We start from the raw sequence: 18,511 nt of genomic DNA, 5'->3' as shown, positions 1-18,511 counted from the left end.
AGAGACTAAATCTGCCCTTTCAGGACCACAGAGGTAATACTGGTAAGGAAGGACCAAGGTGTTCTTGCCTAACGAGGTTGAGTTTCTGAATTCCAGTTATATTCATGTCTTCCTTTTGTGATGGAAGTCCAGGGATCTAAGATATGCCAATCTCTTTCCAGTTTTTGCAGTCCTCAGACTCATGTGAAATTGATAGAAGGGAGGATGGAAGGGATTGAGGGGAGGGTGGCCATGCAGGGATGGTTCAGAGATTATTATGTTTCAAGGATGCAATTTATTTGTCAGTTCATGGGCAGAACTCTCACTCTTGTACATTTATACTTTTTACTTTGTGACATGGGGCAGGAACTTAAACTCTCCTAGACTCTGGTCCTTTATTTTTGGATAAGAAACATTCTACATTCCTACCACACCACAATTGGTGGGGTTGCTGCCTCCAATTTTACTGGTTAGGGGAGGGGTCACATGGTCAAAGAAATGAAATAAGAGAAGGTGATTCTCTCCTTGTTCAATCTTCTCCCTTAACTTTTGTTTTTCACTGCAGTCCTGTTGGCATATGGAAGTACTGGCCTTCATACTGTAGGCCGTTTTGTATCCCTTTGCTTTTACAGCTTATTAAGTCTCTAATGAGGGAATGTCCCAAGTAACTAGATTTATGCTAATAGTTAAGCATTTTCTGTGGGTCCCTGGTGTGCTAGTCTCATCTATTTCCAGTACAAACCCAACTCCTGTGAGGGAAGATATGGTAGGAAATGTCGAATTATTCTCTGTGTAACTTTTTCCTCCTGTGTTCACAGATCCCCTTAGAGGAAAATGCCTCCTGAAAATGCTTCCTTTGTGACTGAATTCATTCTTGTGGGGCTAACAGACCTACTAGATCTCCAGCTCCCCCTGTTTTGCCTGTTTCTAGTCACCTACATGGTCACTGTGTTGGGAAATTTGGGTTTGGTGACTCTAATCAAGCTGAATGCACACCTGCACACCCCCATGTACTTTTTCCTCTTCAATTTGTCCTTCATAGACCTCTGTTATTCTTCTGTGTTTATACCCAAAATGCTGATTAACTTCACATCAAAGAAGAATATTATCTCCTACAGGGGATGCATGACCCAGCTTTACTTTTTCTGGTTTTTTTTTGTGCTTCTGAAGCTTATGTGCTGACATCAATGGCCTATGATCGCTATGTGGCCATCTATAACCCACTCTTATATAATGTTGCCATGTCCTCCAGAGTGTGTTTCAGCCTTATGCTTGGTTCATACTTGAAGGCATTTTTGGATGCCATGGCTCACACTGGATGCATGCTGAGACTGATCTTCTGTGATGCAAACACCATCAACCATTATTTGTGTGACATCCTCCCTCTTCTCCAGCTCTCCTGCACCAGCACCTACGTGAATGAGCTGGTGGTTTTCATTGTGTTGAGCATCAGTGTGATTGTGCCCAGTGTTACCATATTTGTCTCCTATGGTTTCATCCTGTCCAGCATTCTGCACATCAGCTCCAGTGAGGGCAGGTCCAAAACCTTCAGCACGTGCAGCTCTCACATAATTGCTGTTTCTTTCTTCTTTGGATCAGGTGCATTTATATATCTTAAACCATCTTCTGCTGGGTCTATGGATGAGGAAAAAATCTCCTCTTTTATACCATTGCAGTTCCAATGATGAACCCCTTCATTTATAGCTTGAGAAACAAGGACATTAAACTTGTTGTGAGAAAAGCTTTAAGTAGGAGAGTTTTTTGATCAGAAACAGCATCTATCTGGGTAGTTTGTGACACAGAGGATTCTGTGTGTTTAAATAAAATACTCTTAGTGGAACTCTTCTCAGCATTTTTTCTTTTAATGAGGTAAAGGATGTTTGAGTCTCACAATTTATTTTTAGTCTTTATACATTAGGTTTTCTTCTTCTCCTCACCAATACCACAACATCTTCTCCACTTTTTTGTTCTGTTTAGTAATAGCATTGAGTAAGAAACCTATTGTTTCTTTTTCTTCCCATTTTGATGTTCAGCATGTTATCCCCACCCCGGAACATGATGAATGTTCTTTACAGTATTGAATTAGGTAATAGAAGGGTGACATTGTATTACTGGTCATGTTCTTATCTCCAATTGTATTAGGATATATATCATCTACTCTGTTTATACTCTTATTTTTCTATCTTCCAGTTGGGTGAATGTATCTTCTTTAAATGCCAGAAGTTGAAGATTCCATAATGACAATCAAGATTAATCCATTTTTCATTTTTAGATATCATGTACCAAGAGTCTTTTTGCAGACTTTTCTGTTTTACTTTTGTACAGTCAAACCAACACATAATTTTTCATAAAAATATTTTTATTATATGCATGGGAAATTGAAGCTCAGTGTAAATAGATTTACATAATGTCACACAGCTTTGTAAAGAAAATATTAAGACTAAATTGTTAGCCTTCTGATTTAGGTCTACTACTCTTTGTAGTCTATTTTGCTCTATTTTTTCTTACTTTTTTTTAGTTTCAAGTTTTTTATTTAAATTACAGCTAGTTAACATACAGTGTAATATTAGTTTCTGGTATAGAATTTCATGATTTATCCCTTACATAAAACACCCAGTGCTCATCACATCCAGTTCCCTCCTTAATCCCCAATGCTCATTTACCCATTACATGCCCACCTCTTCCCCAGCAACCTTCAGTTTGTTCTCTGTAGTCAAGAATTTGTTTAATGGTTTGCCTCTCTCTCCCCCACCACCATATTCTTTTTTAAAAATTCTACATATAACAGAAATCACATCATATTTGTCCTTCATTGACTGATAAGCTTACTTTGCTTAGCATAACAATCTCTATCTTCATCCAGGTCACTGCAAATGGCAAGATTTCATTCTTTTTTATGTCTGAGTAATATTCCATTCTACATCTCTATCACATCTTTGTCCATATATCAAATATATATCACATATTTCCATAATTTGTCTATATTGATAATGGTGCTATAAACATTTGGGTGTTTGTATCCCTTTGAATCAGTATTTTTGTACCCTTTGGGTAAATACCTACTAGTGCAATTGTTGGATTATACATAGTCTTTTTTTAGCCTTTTGAGGAACAGCCATACTGTTTTCCGGAGTGGCTGCACAAGGTTGCCTTGTCACCAACAGTTTAAGAGTGTTCCTTTTCCTCCTCATCCTTGCCAACATCTCCTGTTTCTTGTGTGATTGATTTTATCCATTCTGACAGATGTGAGGTGATAGTTCATTGTAGTTTTGATTTGTGTTTCCCTGATGATGAGTGATATTAACATCTTTTCATGTGTCTATTGGCCATCTGTATGCCTTCTTCAGAAAAATGTCCTTTCATGTCTTCTGCCCATTTTTTAAATTGGGTTATGTTTTATGTGTTTAACTTTGGTAAGTTCTTTATGTATTTTGTGTATTAACCCTATCAGTTAGGTTACTTGAAAATATCATCTCCCATTAGGAAGGTTGCTTTTTTGTAGATTGTTTTGTGGATTGTTTCCTTCTCTGTGCAGAAGCATTCTATCTTGATGAAGTCCTAATAGTTCATTTTTTATTTTCTTTCCCTTGCCTCAGGAGACATACCTAGTAAGAAGTTGCTACAGTTGATGTCAAAAAGTTTACTACCTGTGTGTTCTCCTTTAGGATTTTGATGGTTTTCTATTTCTCATTTAGATCTTTCATCGTTTGGAATTTATTTTTGTATATTATTTTGTATATTATATAATAAGTCATCCTATTTCATTCTTTTGCATGTAGCTCTCCAGTTTTCCCAATATCCATTTGTTGAAGAGACGATCTTTTTTCACATGGATAGTCTTTTCTGCTTTGTTAGTGTTTAGATGACTATATGGTTATGAGTCCATTTTGGGGTTTTCTATTTATTCTATTGGTCTATGTGTCTGTTTTTGTGCCATACTGTCTTGATCATTACAACTTCGTAATATAACTTGAAGAATGGAATTGTGATGCCTCCAGCTTTGCTTTTCTAAGATTAGTTTGGCTAATCAGGATTTTTTGTTGTTGTTGTTCCATACAGATTTTTAGGATTGTATGTACTAGCTCAGTGTAAATTTGAAGGTATTGCAATTAATGTGTAGATTTCTTTGGATATTTTAGACATTTTAACATATTTGTTCTTCTAACCCATGAGCATGGAATGCCTTTCCATTTCTTTAAACATCTTTAATTTCTTTTTTCAGTGTTTTATAGTTTCCAGAGTGCAGATATTTTACCCTTTTGGTTGGATTTTTCATAGTCATCTTAAGGTTTATGGGGCAATTGTAAATGGGATTGCTCCCTTGTTTTTCTCATTATGCTGCTTCATTATTGGTGTATAAAAATGCACCAGAGGTGCATTGATTTTTGTTTCCTGTTACTTTAACTGAGTTACCTTATCAGTTCTAGGAATTTTTTCATAGAGTCTTCAGATTTTCTTTTTTTTTTTTAATTTTTTGTTTCTTTTCAGGGTAACAGTATTCATTGTTTTTGCACGACACCCAGTGCTCCATGCAATCCGTGCCCTCCCTAATACCCACCACCTTGTTCCCCCAACCTCCCAACCCCCACCCCTTCAAAACCCTCAGATTGTTTTTCAGAGTCCATAGTCTCTCATAGTTCACCTCCCCTTCCAATTTTCCTCAACTCCCTTCTCCTCTACATCTCCCCTTGTCCTCTATGCTATTTGTTATGCTCCACAAATAAGTGAAACCATATGATAATTGACTCTCTCTGCTTGACTTATTTCACTCAGCATAATCTCTTCCAGTCCCGTCCATGTTGCTACAAAAGTTGGGTATTCGTCTTTTCTGACGGAGGCATAATACTCCATAGTGTATATGGACCACATCTTCTTTGAAGCGTTTTAATCAGGAATGGATCTGGATTTTGTCAAATGCTTTTTCTGCATCAATTGAGAGGACCATGTGGTTCTTCTCTCTTCTCTTACTGATTTGTTCTATCACATTGATTGATTTGTGAATGTTGAACCATCCTTGTAACCCCGGGATGAATCCCACCTAGTCATGCTGGATAATCTTTTTAATGTGCTGTTGGATCCTGTTGGCTAGGATCTTGTTGAGTACCTTAGCATCCATATTCATCAGTGATAATGCTCTGAAATTCTCCTTTTTGGTAGGGTCTTTGCCTGGTTTGGGGATCGGGGTAATGCTGGCTTCATAGAAAGAGTCTCGAAGTTTTCCTTCTGCTTCAATTTTTTGACAGAGCTTCAGGAGAATAAGCGTTATTTCTTCTTTAAATATTTGGTAGAATTCCCCAGGGAATCTGTCAGGTGCTGGGCTCTTGTTTTTTGGGAGGTTTCTTTTTTTTTAATTTATTTTTTATTTTCAGCATAACAGTATTCATTATTTTTGCACCACACCCAGTGCTCCATGCAATGTGTGCCCTCTATAATACCCACAACCTGGTACCCAGACTTCCCACCCTCCACCCCTTCAAAACCCTCAGATTGTTTTTCATAGTCCATAGTCTCTCATGGTTCACCTCCCCTTCCAATTTCCCCCAACTCTCTTCTCCTCTCTATCTCCCCATGTCCTCCATGCTATTTGTTATGCTCCACAAATATTTGGGAGGTTTCTGATCACTGCTTCAATATAGTTACTAGATATCAGTCTATTCAGGTTGCCAATTTCTTCTTCAATTTGGGGAGTTGAATCCATTTCTTCTAGGTTGCTTAGCTTATTGGCATATAACTGTTGATAATAACTTCTGATGATTGTTTCTACTTCCTTGGTGTTAGTTGTGATCTCTCCCTTTTCATTCATAATTTTATTAATTTGGGCTTTCTCTCTTTTCTTTTGGATTAGTGTGGCCAATGGCTTATCGATCTTGATTATTTAAAAAAAACGAGCTTCTAGTTTCTTTGGTATGTTCTACTGTATCTCTGGTCCTACCTCATTGATCTCTGCTCTAATCTTGATTGTTTCCATTCTTATGTGTGGAGGTGGTTTGATTTGTTGTTGATTCTCCAGCTCTTTAAGGTGTAGAGAGAGCTGGTGTATTCTGGATTTTTCAATTTTTTTGAGGGAGGCTTGGATGGCTATGTATTTCCCCCTTAGGACTGCCTTTGCTGTATCCCATAGGTTTTGGCCAAGTGTCTTCATTCTCATTGGTTTCCATGAATTGTTTCAGTTCTTTGATCTCCTGGTTGATTCAAGCATTCTTAAGCAAGGTCGTCCTTACCTTGCAGGTGTTTGAGTGTCTTCCAAACTTTTCCTTGTGATTAAGCTCCAGTTTTAAAAGGATTGTGATCTGAGAATATGCAGGGAATAATCTCAGTCTCTTGGTATCGATTGAATCCTGATTTATAACCCAGTATGTTGTCTATTCTGCAGAAGGTTCCATGTGCACTTCAGAAGAATGAGTATTCTGTTGTTTTAGGGTGGAATGTTCTGTATATATCTATGAGGTCCATCTGGTCTAATGTGTCATTCAATGCTCTTGTTTCTTTATTGATTTTCTGCTTGGATGATCTGTCTATTTCTGAGAGAGGCATGTTAAGATCTACTATTAATGTATTCATATCAAATTGACTCTTTGTCTTGATTAATAGTTTTCTTATGTAATTGACTGCTCCCATATTGGGCGCATATTTTCAATTGTTAGATCATCTTGGTGGATAGTCCCTTTAAGAATGATGTAGTGTACTTCTGTATCTCAGACTACAGTCTTTAGTTTAAAATCTAATTTATCTGATATAAGAATCGCTACCCCAGCCTTCTTTTGAGGTCCATTGGCATGAAAGATGCTTCTCCATCCCTTCACTTTCAGTCTGCATGTATCTTTAGGTTCAAAATGGGTCTCTTGTAGACAATATATGGATGGGTCCTGTCGTTTTATCCAATCTGCAGCCCTGTGTCATTTTACGGGCACATTTAGGCCATTCACATTGAGAGTGATTATTGATAGATACATTTTTATTGACATCGTGTTACCTTTGAAGTCTTTCTTTCTGTAGATTGTCTCTATATTTCTGTTCAATTCTATTCTTAGGATTTTTCCTCTTTTAGAACCCTCCTTAATATTTCCTGCAGTGTCGGCTTGGTGGTGGCATAGTCTCTTAAGCCTTGCCGGTCTTGGAAACTCTTTATCTCTCCATCCATTTTGAATGTCAGTCTTGATGGATAAAGTATTCTTGGCTGCATGTTCTTCTCATTTAGTGCCCTGAATATACCTTGCTAGCCATTTTGGCTTGCCAGGTCTCTGTGTACAGGTCTGACGTTATTCTGATAAGCTTTCCTCTGTACGTAAGGAGCCTCTTTGTCCTAGCAGCTTTCAAGAGATTGTATCTACAATTATGATTCCTCAATTTGACTATCAGGTGCCTTGATTTTTTTTGGAATCTATAATCTTGGGTGGAGACCGTTCGGCCTCTAGTACATGAACGCTGTTTCCATTCACGAGAATGGGAAAATTTTCATGAAGAACTTGTTCCACTATATCTTCTAGACATCTTTCTTTCTCCTCTCCTCCAGGGATTCCAATAATTCTGATGTTGGAATGTTTCATGGCATCATTTATTTCCCTGATTCTGTTTTCATGGCTTCTAAGCTGTTTGTTCCAGGCTTCCTCCTGATCCTTTCTCTCTATCTGTTTGTCCTCCAAATCACTAATTCTATCTTCTGTCTCAGTTACCCTAGCTTTTAGAGAATTTAGATTAGATTGGAACTCATTGAGAGCTTTGTGAACCTTGTCCTTGGTGGCTTTCAGTTCTGCCCTAACATTGTGAACATCATCCCTGGTGGCTTTCAGTTCTGCCCTAATCAATTCCATTTGGTCATCCATGGCTTTCTCCAACCTAGCTATCGCCTGGATAACTGTTAGCCTGAATTCTCTTTCCAACATATTGTCTATGTCGATAGCTGTTAGCTCTGTTGCAGAAGGCCCATCCTCTGTATTATTCTTCTGTTGGGCATTCCTCCTCCCAGTCATTTTGGTGAGAGATGACTGAATGGATGTAGCTGGATGTATCGGCTGTGGTGCAGTCAAGGTGCACCCTGGAATGCCTCTGAGCAATCAGGATTCCCCACCCAAACGAGAGAATAAAGAAAAGAAAAAGAAAAAAAAGAGAGAGAGATACAGGGAAAAAAGGGAAGATAAAAGAGAAGGTTCAGCCCAAGCGGGCCCCAAGGTAAGAAGTATACAAACAGAAACAGACAAACAAAAAGACTGATAAAAGTATATGACAAGAGAAAAAAATATATATATATAGAAGCAAAAAAAAGAAGGACCTTGTCAAGAAGAATCTCAAGTATAAGATTTATATACTATCAGGACAAACACAAAACCACAGAAACACTGGTGGAAGAAAAAGATGGGAGAGTGGTTATAAATTCTCAGTGTGGGTGAGGAAGTTATTTTGATTCTTCCTGGATGTATCTTGATATCATTGTTAAATGACTCAACTTTCTTACGATAAAGAGGGATTAAAAATTGGTTTATCTATAGGGGTAGCTTTGATTGGGGAAAAGGGATTACCTTGAAGTTTAACTCTATATGGATATTAGAAAATAAAAATAAAAAAGGAATAAACTAGACTAAACTAAACTAAAATTTAAAAAAAATTAAAAAATAGAAATGCAAAAGAAAAACACAGGTGTATGTATCAAAAAGTTCACGTTAGAAGGTTATTATGGAATTTGATGTACTGGACATCTCACTGTGATGGTAAATAGGTTAAAAAATTATCTATATATTTAAAAAATGAACCAGAATAGGGGGAACGAGTTAAAAATAAAAGTTGTATCTATGAAGTAGTGGTGGTTGTTCTCTTGTAGTTTTTTTTTTTTTTTTTTCTTTCCTGGTTGGTTTTCTGGGGGAGGGGTCTGCCACATGGGTTTTCAGTCAATGATGTTCCCTGAGTTAAGTCCTCCCACCCCCCTCAAGGGTGTGGGCTCTCAGGAAACAGGTTTTTTCAGGCTTTTGTTCTCTGGAGGTTTTTATGTTTGTTCACTTGTTTTCTCTCACCTTGACCGCTTTTGTTGGTTTTTGAAGGTTTAGAGTTAAGCAAAGTGCACCCCAACCTCCCTCTCAGAGAGAAGCCTCAGTCTGTTTCCCTGTGGGTGCTGCAGAGCCCATATAAATTCCCTCTTGGCTGCTGGCAGAGCAGGTTCTGATTCGCTGTCCCTGGGGACGCAGAATCTCCTGCTTGTACCCAAAACCATGGTAGCGGCAGCTGTCTGGGCAGCTCCAGACCGCCAGAGAGGTTCCAAGCAGCGATCGCACACTGAGATTTTCCCTCTGGCCTGGACTGGGAGTGCCTGGTCTTACTGGGTCTAAGGGCACAGGGCTTATGCACACCTGTCTCAGGGGAGGGTGTGGGGCGCACATGTCTCAGGCTCTGATAGCAGGACGCGGGTCCAAGAGCACCAGGCTGGGCCTTTGTGCACCTCTCTCAGGGGAGAGTATGGGGCACACACATCTTAGGCTCTGATAGCAAGGCGCAGGTCTAAGAGTGCCGGGCTGGGCCTTCGCACATCTCTCTCAGGGTAGGGTGAGCGGCATGTGTGTCTCAGGGTCTGTTACCATGGCTCAATGGTCTCAGGTCTGGCAAGGCTCCTAGCCCCTCACAGGAGCCTGGCCCCACGCGTTCTCGGGTGTGCTGGTGGCTCAGGGACCAAGACCTGGTTTCTCAGCCGCATTCTCTGGCTCAGTGCCAGGGGAGGCTGTCCTGGGACCAGGGCCTTAGACCCCTGTCCCTAGCCACCCCGATTCCCACAATTTCCCCACGTGATCCTTTGCTCTTTTTGAGTGCTTTCAACCAGACTCCAAGTTAATGCTGGTCCCCAGATGCAGATCACTCTCGTATTGGGGTATTACATTCCAGTCGGTCGCCTCTGGTGGCTACCTCCCCCTTTTGTTTATCTTCTGATATCAGTCCAACGTTCCCACTCTGCTTTACCTGCCCACTGGTGTCTTCTGCACCTGTAGAGATCCAGACGTGTATAATTCTGATCTCAGGCTGATTTCATGGGTGATTGGAATTCTTTGGTAGGTAATCAGCTCACTTTAGGGTACAGGTTGAAACGGCTCCTCCTCCTACTTCCCCGCCATCTTGTCTCTCCCTCCAAATCTTTGGATTTTCTATGTGGAGTCCTATGTCATCTGCAAATAGTGAAAGTTTGACTTCTTCCATGTAGATTTGGATGCCTTTTATTTCTTTTTGTTGTCTCATTGCTGAGGCTCCCTTTGAGGATGATATTAATTGTGGATTTTTCATATATGGCCTTTCTGATATTGGGGTGTTTCCTCTAAGCCTGCTTCCTTGAGGTTTTTGATCATGGATGAATGTCAAATGCATTTTCTGCAACTATTGATATGATCATATGGTTTTAATCCTTTCTTTTATTAATGTGCTGTGTCATATTCATTGATTTTTCAAATATTAAACTACCCCTGCAGCCCAGGAATACATCCCACTTGATTGTGGTGGTGATTCTTTTCATGTAATGCTAGATTCAATTTGATAGATTTGTTGAGTATTTTTGCATCCGTGTTCATCAAGGATATCGGTCTATAGTTCTCTTTTTTAGTGGAGACTTTGTCTCTTTTTCCTATCAGGGTAATGCTCACCTCATAGAATGAATTTATAATTTTTCCTTCCATGTCCATATTTTGGAATAGGTTGAGAAGTATAGGTATTAACTCTTCTTTAAATGTTTGGCAGAATCCTCTGGACTTTTGCTTTTGGGGAAATTTTTGATTATTGGCTGAATTTCTTTGCTTGCTGTCAGTGTATTCAAGTTTTCTATTTTTCCTGTCTCAGTTTTGATAGTTTATACCTTTCTAGGAATATATGCTTTTCTTCTAGGTTGTCCAAGTTATTGGCATATAGTTTTTCATAATGTTCTCTTATAATAGTTTATATTTCTGTGGTGTTGTTATTTTTTCTTTCTCTTTTAGGATTTTACTTACTTGGTTCCTTTTTCTTTTCTTTTATACAAATCTGGTCTGGGGTTTTACAATTTTGTTAATTTTTTCCAAAAAACTAGCTCTTGGTTTCATTGATCTGTTCTACTGTTTTGTAGTTTCTCCCCCCATTTATTTATTTATTATTTAATTATTATTTGAATTATTATTGAATTATTTAAATTCAATTAGCAAGTGTATAATACATCTTTTTTTGATATTTGTAGTTTCTATATCATTTATTTCTATCTAATCTTTATTATATCTCTTCTTCTGCTAGCTTTTGTCTTTACTTGTTCTTCTCTTTCTAGCTTCTTTAGGTATAAGGTTTTGTTGTTTATTTAAGATTTTTCTTGCTTCTTGATGTAGACCTGTATTGCTATATACTTGCTTCTTATGACCACTTTTGCTGTATCGTAAAGGTTTTGGATTGTCACGTTTTCATTTTCATTTGTTTCCATATATTATTTGATTCATTTCTTATTTTCAGGTTGACCCATTCATTGTTTTGTAGCATATTTTTTTACCTCCACATATTTGTGGACTTTCCAAAAAAATTTTTTTGGGGGTTGATTTCATGCTTCATATAATTGTGGTCAGAAAATACGCAAGGTGTGATCTCAGCCTATTTGTACTTGTGGGTGCCTGATTTGTGACCTAGTGTGTGATCTACTCTGAAGAAAGTCCCATGTGCGCTTGTAAAGAATGTGTATTCTGTGTTAGGTGAAATATTCTGAATATATCAGTTAAGTACATCTGGTCCAGAGTGTTTTTCAAATCTATTGTTTTCTTATTGATTTTTCACTTAGATGATCTATCCATTGATGTAAGTGGGGTGTTACAGTTCCCTACTATTATTTATTTTTATCATTGAGTTTCCTTATGTTTGTTATCAATTGATTGATATATTTGAGTGCTCCAATGTTGGGGCATAAATATTTACAATTGTAAGATCATTGTTTGATAGACCCCTTGATTATAGTATTGTGCCCTTCCTCTCATGTTACAATCTTTTGGTTTAAAATCTAGTTTGTCTGATAAAAGTATTGTTATCTGGCTTTCTTTTTTTTTTTAAGATTTTATTTATTTATCCGACACACAGAGATCACAAGTATGCAGAGAGGCAGGCAGAGAGATGGGGGGAAGCAGGCTCCCCACCGAGCAGAGAGCCTGATGTGTGCCTTGATCCCAGGACCCTGGGACCACAATCTGGGCAGAAGGCAGAGGTCTCAAGCCACTGAGCCACTCAGGCACCCCCTCTGGCTTTCTTTTGATCTTCCTTTGCATGGCAAATATTTCTCCATTCCCTCACTTTCAATCTGAAGGTGTCTTAGTTCTAAAATGAGTCTCTACAATGAGGCAGCATATAGATGGGTCTCAATTTTTAAATTATTTATGACACTTTATTATGTGCTTTGATTAGAGCATTTAGTCCATTTACCCTCAGAGTTATTGATAGATATGAATTTAGTGCTATTTTATTACTTGTTTGTCATCATTTCTGGAGATTTTCTCAGTTCCTTTCTAGTCTTTGTCACTTTCGGCCTTTCATTCCTAGTCAGAGTCCCTTATAATATTTCTTGCAGTCCTGGTTTAGTGGTCATGAACCCCTTTAGGTTTTGTTTGTCTGGGAAATTCTTTACTCTCCTTCTATTCTGAATGATAGCCTTCCTGTACAGACTCTTCTTGCCTGCAATTTTTACCACTCAGTATGGAGAATATATCATGCCACTCCCTTCTGGCTTCCTAAGTTTCTCTTGAGGGATCCACCGCTATCCTATCCATGTTCCTTTGTAAGTTAAGGGCTTCTTTTGCGTTGCTGCTTTTTGAATTTATTTGATAAAGTCTTTAAGATTTTATTTATTTATCTGACAGAGTGAGAGAGAGATCACAAGTAGGCAGAGAGGCAGTTTGGGGGGGTGGGAATCAGAATTTCTGCTGAGCAGAAAGCCTGATGCAGGGCTTGATCCCAGGACTCTGAGACCACGACCTGAGCTGAAGGCAGAGGCTTAACCCTCTGTGCCACCCAGGCATGCTAATAAAGTCTTGTCTTAAAGAACTTCTTTAGGCATTATTTTTTGACAACTGTATGATGATAATAATTTGGTAATATTGAAAAATGATATATTTAGGCATAGAGACAAGACTGCTTCAATCACCAGAGGTATTATAAAGTATAATGATTGATTCAGAACCAGATATCACAATCATAATTCAAGTTTTCAGGAGATTCAGCAGTCAGTAAATTTGTGTTGAGTCCCCGGATATAGATTTAGAGCATCTTACATATCTTCTGCCTAGATAAACATGAACATTAGTATATACCTGAGTCTAAAGGTAGATGCCAGTTTAACTCAGTTAAGTAAACTGGGGAGTGGATAAGAAGTTGATCCTTGATACATATATATCTTAGATATATGCATTATGCAATTCTTCTGGGTTTTACCTCTATAAACAGGTCACAGTATTGGGAAGTTTCTATGATTTGGAAATTTTTTCAGCCTCCACCCCACCTCCCACCCCCAATTATGCTTTCTGGTTCTTTCTCACTCTCCTACTAGGGTTTCTGAAATGCATATATTTTTTCCTGAAATGCATATATTGATCCACGTGGTAGCATCCAATAAGTCCCTCAGGCTTTCTCCACTATTTTTCATTCATTTTTTTTTTCATTTTGCCCTGCTGACTGAATAGTTTTCAGTGACCTTTAATCAGATTTAATGATCCTTTCTTTTGTTGATATCATTTGCTCTTGAACCCCTGTGCTGAGTTTTTTTTGTTTTGTTTTGTTTTGTTTTTAGTCAGATATTGAATACTTGAGCACTATGATTTCTGTTTAATACTTTTAAGTTTTCTGGCTCTATGTTGAAATTTTCTCTTGGTTTTTGTATTGTTCTCTGACTCCAGTGAACATCTTTATGACCAGTTATTTTGAATTCTCTGACAGATAAATCACATATTAGAACCAGTTTATGGAGATTTCTCTTATTCCTTTTTGGGAAGTATTTCAACTTGCCTTCATTTTCATTGATTCTCTATGCTGGTGTCTGCACATTAGACAAAACACCATCTATCACAATATTCATGGATTGGCCTTAGATTGGAGAAGGTACCACCAATAAGCCTGGTTAGCGACTTTGGAGGCCTCTCAATTTTGTGTAGTCTAAACCCCTTTGTTTGTTCTTAGTTGCACCCCTTCTCCCTCCCCGCCATGCCCCCATGCATCCAAATTGTGCCTGGTTCTGTCTGTGTTCTAAAACAAGCAAGACTGAAGCAATTCATCAGATAGCTCACAGATAAGTTATTTTATTGCACACATAGTGCACAGATTTCCCTCAGCAGAGAGGCTGTAAGGAAGGGCTTTTAAATTACTTGTTCTATGCTGAGCCAGGGGAAGGAGCTCTGGTGACTTTCAGTCTATACCACCACTTTTTTCTCTTTCTCCATATGCCAATAAAACATGTTGGGTCCTGTACATGCAGTGTTTGCTCTCTGACACTGACTATCTAGAAGCCAGTCTTCTGGACACACCTAATAAAAGTTGGGGCATTGGATATATGGTGCAATTCTTTCCCTCCTCATGGAGAAACCAGGAACTGGAGGGTTTTATCCCAATTTGGAGGTGCTGTGCAAGGGCAAGTGTTACAACAAGAGGATTTCCCTAAAAGTTCCAATGTGATAGATACATTCTTTTACAGGGAAGAGGACTACCTTAGATATTACCTGGATTTCTTATAAAGGGAATACGTACCTGAAACATTCCTGAATCACTGCATTCATGAAAGGTAGGAAGCTTCTAGAGCTTCCTCTTCCACCATATTACCTACCTGGAAATGGGAATTTATTTTTGGCTCCTCTTTGGAGATGTTATTCCCTACAGTAGAGGGAAATCTTGAATAAAATTTTGAGTCCCTAAAGAATTAGAGAGACATTTTGGTCCTTTGTGTAAATACATCCCCTCAATGCCCTATTACCCCAGAAACCATTCCCTGTGGAAGAGGCTGACAAACTTCTGTCCTGTTTATAACTGAGGACATTATATCATTACCCTCACCTTAAGTCTTCTCTGATTTACCACATGGCAAAAATGATGACAATAAAGGCCATTTATTTTTACCTGCCACTTAAGAGGACTCATAATCAGAAATTGCTGTCTGTGGTTCAGAAGGATTTCTAAGATAAGCGTGGACTCTGTCCTCATAGACTCAAAGGAAGAAAAGCCACAGAGACTAAATCTGCCCTTTAAGGACCACAGGGGTAATACTGGTAAGGAAGTACCAAGGTGTTTTTGCCTAAGGAGGTGAGTTTCTGAATTCCAGTTATATTCATGCCTTCCTTTTGTGATGAAAGCTCAGGGATCTAAGATATGCCAATTTCTATTTGTTTGTTTGTTTGTTTTTTCATTTATTTATGTTATGTTATGTTAGTCACCATACAGTACATCATTAATTTTTGATGTAGTGTTTCAAGATTGCTTTCCAGTTTTTGCAGTCCTCAGACTCAGATTAAATTGGTAGAAGGACCTGTTTAGGGGAGAGTGGTGGTGCAGGGAAGGTTCGGAGACATTATTAGGTTTCAAGAATGCAATTTACTGGTCAATTTCATTGACGGTTACTTTATGATGTGGGGCAGGAATTTAAACTCTTCTAGGCTCTGACTCTTTAGTTCAAAATAAGAAACAAAATTCTTCATTCCCACCACACAACATCCAAACCCCATTAGAGGTCAGCACCGGGTTGGTGGGGTTGCCGCCTCCATTTTACTGCTTTGGGGAGGGGTCACATGGTCAAGGAAGTGAAATGAGAAAAGGTGATTCTCTCCTGGTCCAATCTTCTCCCTTAACCTTTGGTTTTCACAGCAGTCTTGCTGGCATATGGAAGCACTGGCCTTCATACTGTAGGCCAGGTTTTGCATGTCTTTGCTTATACAGTATATCAAGACTATAATAAAGGAATGTCCATGTCACTAGATTCATGATGATGACAAAGCAGATTCTGTGAGTCCAGGTTGGGCTAGTCTCAGACATTTCCAGTACAAACCCAACTCCTGTGAGAGGAGATATAGTGGGAAATGCTGAATTATTTTCTTTGTAACAGTTTTCTCCTGTGTTCACAGATCCCTTTGAGAAGAATGGCTTCTGGAAATGCTTCTTTTGTGACCAAATTCATTCTTGTGGGGCTAACAGACCTACCAGATCTCCAGCTCCCTCTGTTCTGCCTGTTTCTAGTCACTTACATGGTCACTGTGTTGGGAAATTTGGGTTTGGTGACCCTAATCAAGCTGAATGCACACCTGCACACCCCCATGTACTTTTTCCTCTTCAATTTGTCCTTCATAGATCTCTGTTATTCTTCTGTGTTTACACCCAAAATGCTGATTAACTTCACATCAAAGAAGAATATTATCTCCTACAGAGGATGCATGACCCAGCTTTACTTTTTCTGTTTTTTTGCTATTTCTGAAGCTTATGTGCTGACATCAATGGCCTATGATCGCTATGTGGCCATCTGTAACCCACTCTTATATAATGTTGCCATGTCCCCCAAAGTGTGTTTCATCCTTATGCTTGGTTCATACTTGGTGTCATTTTTGGATGCCATGGCTCACACTGGATGCATGCTGAGACTGACCTTCTGTGATGCAAACACCATCAACCATTATTTGTGTGATATCTTCCCTCTGCTCCAGCTCTCCTGCACCAGTACCTACGTGAATGAGCTGGTGGTTTTCATTTTAGAGGGTATCAATGTGATTGTGCCCACTATTACTATCTTTGTCTCTTATGGTTTCATCCTGTCCAGCATCCTGCGCATCAGCTCCACTGAGGGCAGGTCCAAAGCCTTCAGCACATGCAGTTCCCACATAATTGCTGTTTCTCTCTTCTTTGGATCAGGTGCGTTTATGTATCTTCAACCATCTTCTGCTGGGTCTATGGATGAGGGAAAAATCTCCTCTGTCTTTTATACCAATGTGGTTCCCTTGATGAACCCTTTCATTTACAGCTTGAGAAACAAAGACATTAAATGTGCTGTGAGAAAAACTTTCAGCAAGAGACAGTTTTAATCAACAGTGTCTGTCTTTGTAGTTTGTTACACATGGGGGGATTCTGTGTGCTTAAATAAAATACTTGAAGTGGCAGTCTTCTTAGTATTTTTTCCTAATATGTTAAAGGATATTTGAGTCTCACAATTTATTTTTATTCTTTATATAATAGGTCTTTTAGTTTTCCTCACCAATAGCAGAATATCTTCTCCACTTTTTTTTTAATTAATTTTTTTTATTTTTTATAAACATATATTTTTATCCCCAGGGGTACAGGTCTGTGAATCGCCAGGTTTACACACTTCACAGCACTCACCAAAACACATACCCTACCCAATGTCCATAACTCCACCCCCCTTCTCCCAACCCCCCTCCCCCCAGCAACCCTCAGTTTGTTTTGTGAGATTAAGAGTCACCTATGGTTTGTCTCCCTCCCAATCCCATTCTTCTCCACGTTTTTGTTCTGTTTATTTTTTTATTGTGTCATGTTAGCCACCATACAGTACATCATCAGTTTTTGATGTAGCATTCCAAGATTCATTGTTTGCCTGTAACACCCAGTGCCCCTTGCAATAGGTGCCCTCTTTAATGCCCACAAACAGGCTACCCATTCCCAAACCCCTCCCCTAAAATCCTCAGTTTGTTTCTCAGAGTCCATAGTCTCTCATGGTTCATCTCCCCTTTCAATCTCCCCCCTTTTCATTTCCTTCTCCTAATTTAATAGTAGCATTACATAATAAACATGTTTTTTCCTTTTTCCCATTTTCATTTTGAGATTATTTTTTCCTCTACAACATGGTGAATGGTCATCATTTTGGCAGACTTTTCTCTTTTACCTTTGTACAGTCAAACCAACATGTAACTGATCATTTAAAAAAACATTTTTATTGTATGGCTAGGTAAGTGAAACTCAGAGTAGTTAGATTTACCTAAAGTCACACAGCTTTGTAAAGATTTAGTCTAAATTCTTAACCTTCTGATATCATGTCTACCACTGTTTGTAGTCTGTTTTGTTCTAATTTATTTATTTTTAGTTTCAAGTTTTTATATAAATTCCTGGTAGTTAACATGCAGTGTCATATTAGTTTCAGGTATAGAATTTCATGATTTGTCACATGCATCCAACACCCAGGGCTCATCACAACCAATTTCCTCCTTAATTTCCATCTCTCATTTAACCTATCTCTTGCCCAAGTCCCCTACAGCATCCTGTTTGTTGTCTTTTGTCAAGAATCTTTTTTATATTGCATGGATCAATGGGTGTAGTGCATAAACAATGAATCTTGGAACACTGAAAAAATAAAATAAAATAAATAAATTTTAGAATTAAAAAAAAAGAATCTGTTTTATGGTTTGCCTTTCTTTTTGCCTCCCATATTCGTTTTGTTTTTTTAAATTCCATATATGTGTGAAATCATATGGTATTTGTCATTCTCTGACTGACTTACATCACTTAGCATAGTACTCTCTAGCTCCATGCACATCTTTGCTAAAGGGATGATTTCATTTTTTTTATAGCTAACATTCCATTATATGTATACATG

At 38.5% G+C, this 18,511-nt stretch overlaps 1 protein-coding gene and 1 pseudogene across 1 annotated transcript; both read left to right on the top strand.

Annotated features, from left to right (window-relative positions):
- The first annotated feature begins 813 nt into the window (after nucleotides 1-813).
- On the top strand, nucleotides 814-1,744 carry LOC116599341 (annotated as a pseudogene).
- Nucleotides 1,745-16,052: 14,308 nt separating this feature from the next.
- On the top strand, nucleotides 16,053-16,988 carry LOC116599290 (olfactory receptor 145-like). The gene has a single exon (XM_032359087.1). The coding sequence runs from the start codon at nucleotides 16,056-16,058 to the stop codon at nucleotides 16,986-16,988; it is 933 nt and encodes a 310-aa protein (XP_032214978.1). The 5' UTR covers nucleotides 16,053-16,055.
- The last annotated feature ends 1,523 nt before the right edge of the window (nucleotides 16,989-18,511 follow it).

This window comes from Mustela erminea, chromosome 9 (assembly GCF_009829155.1).
Source record: "Mustela erminea isolate mMusErm1 chromosome 9, mMusErm1.Pri, whole genome shotgun sequence".
NCBI classification, from domain to species: domain Eukaryota; kingdom Metazoa; phylum Chordata; class Mammalia; order Carnivora; family Mustelidae; genus Mustela; species Mustela erminea.
Note: the sequence above shows the minus strand (reverse complement) of the source record. Positions and strands in the feature narration are given on the sequence as shown.

Excerpts from the sequence above, each read along its gene's own strand:
- LOC116599290 (XM_032359087.1), top strand. The coding sequence starts at position 16,056 with ATGGCTTCTGGAAATGCTTCTTTTGTGACCAAATTCATTCTTGTGGGG.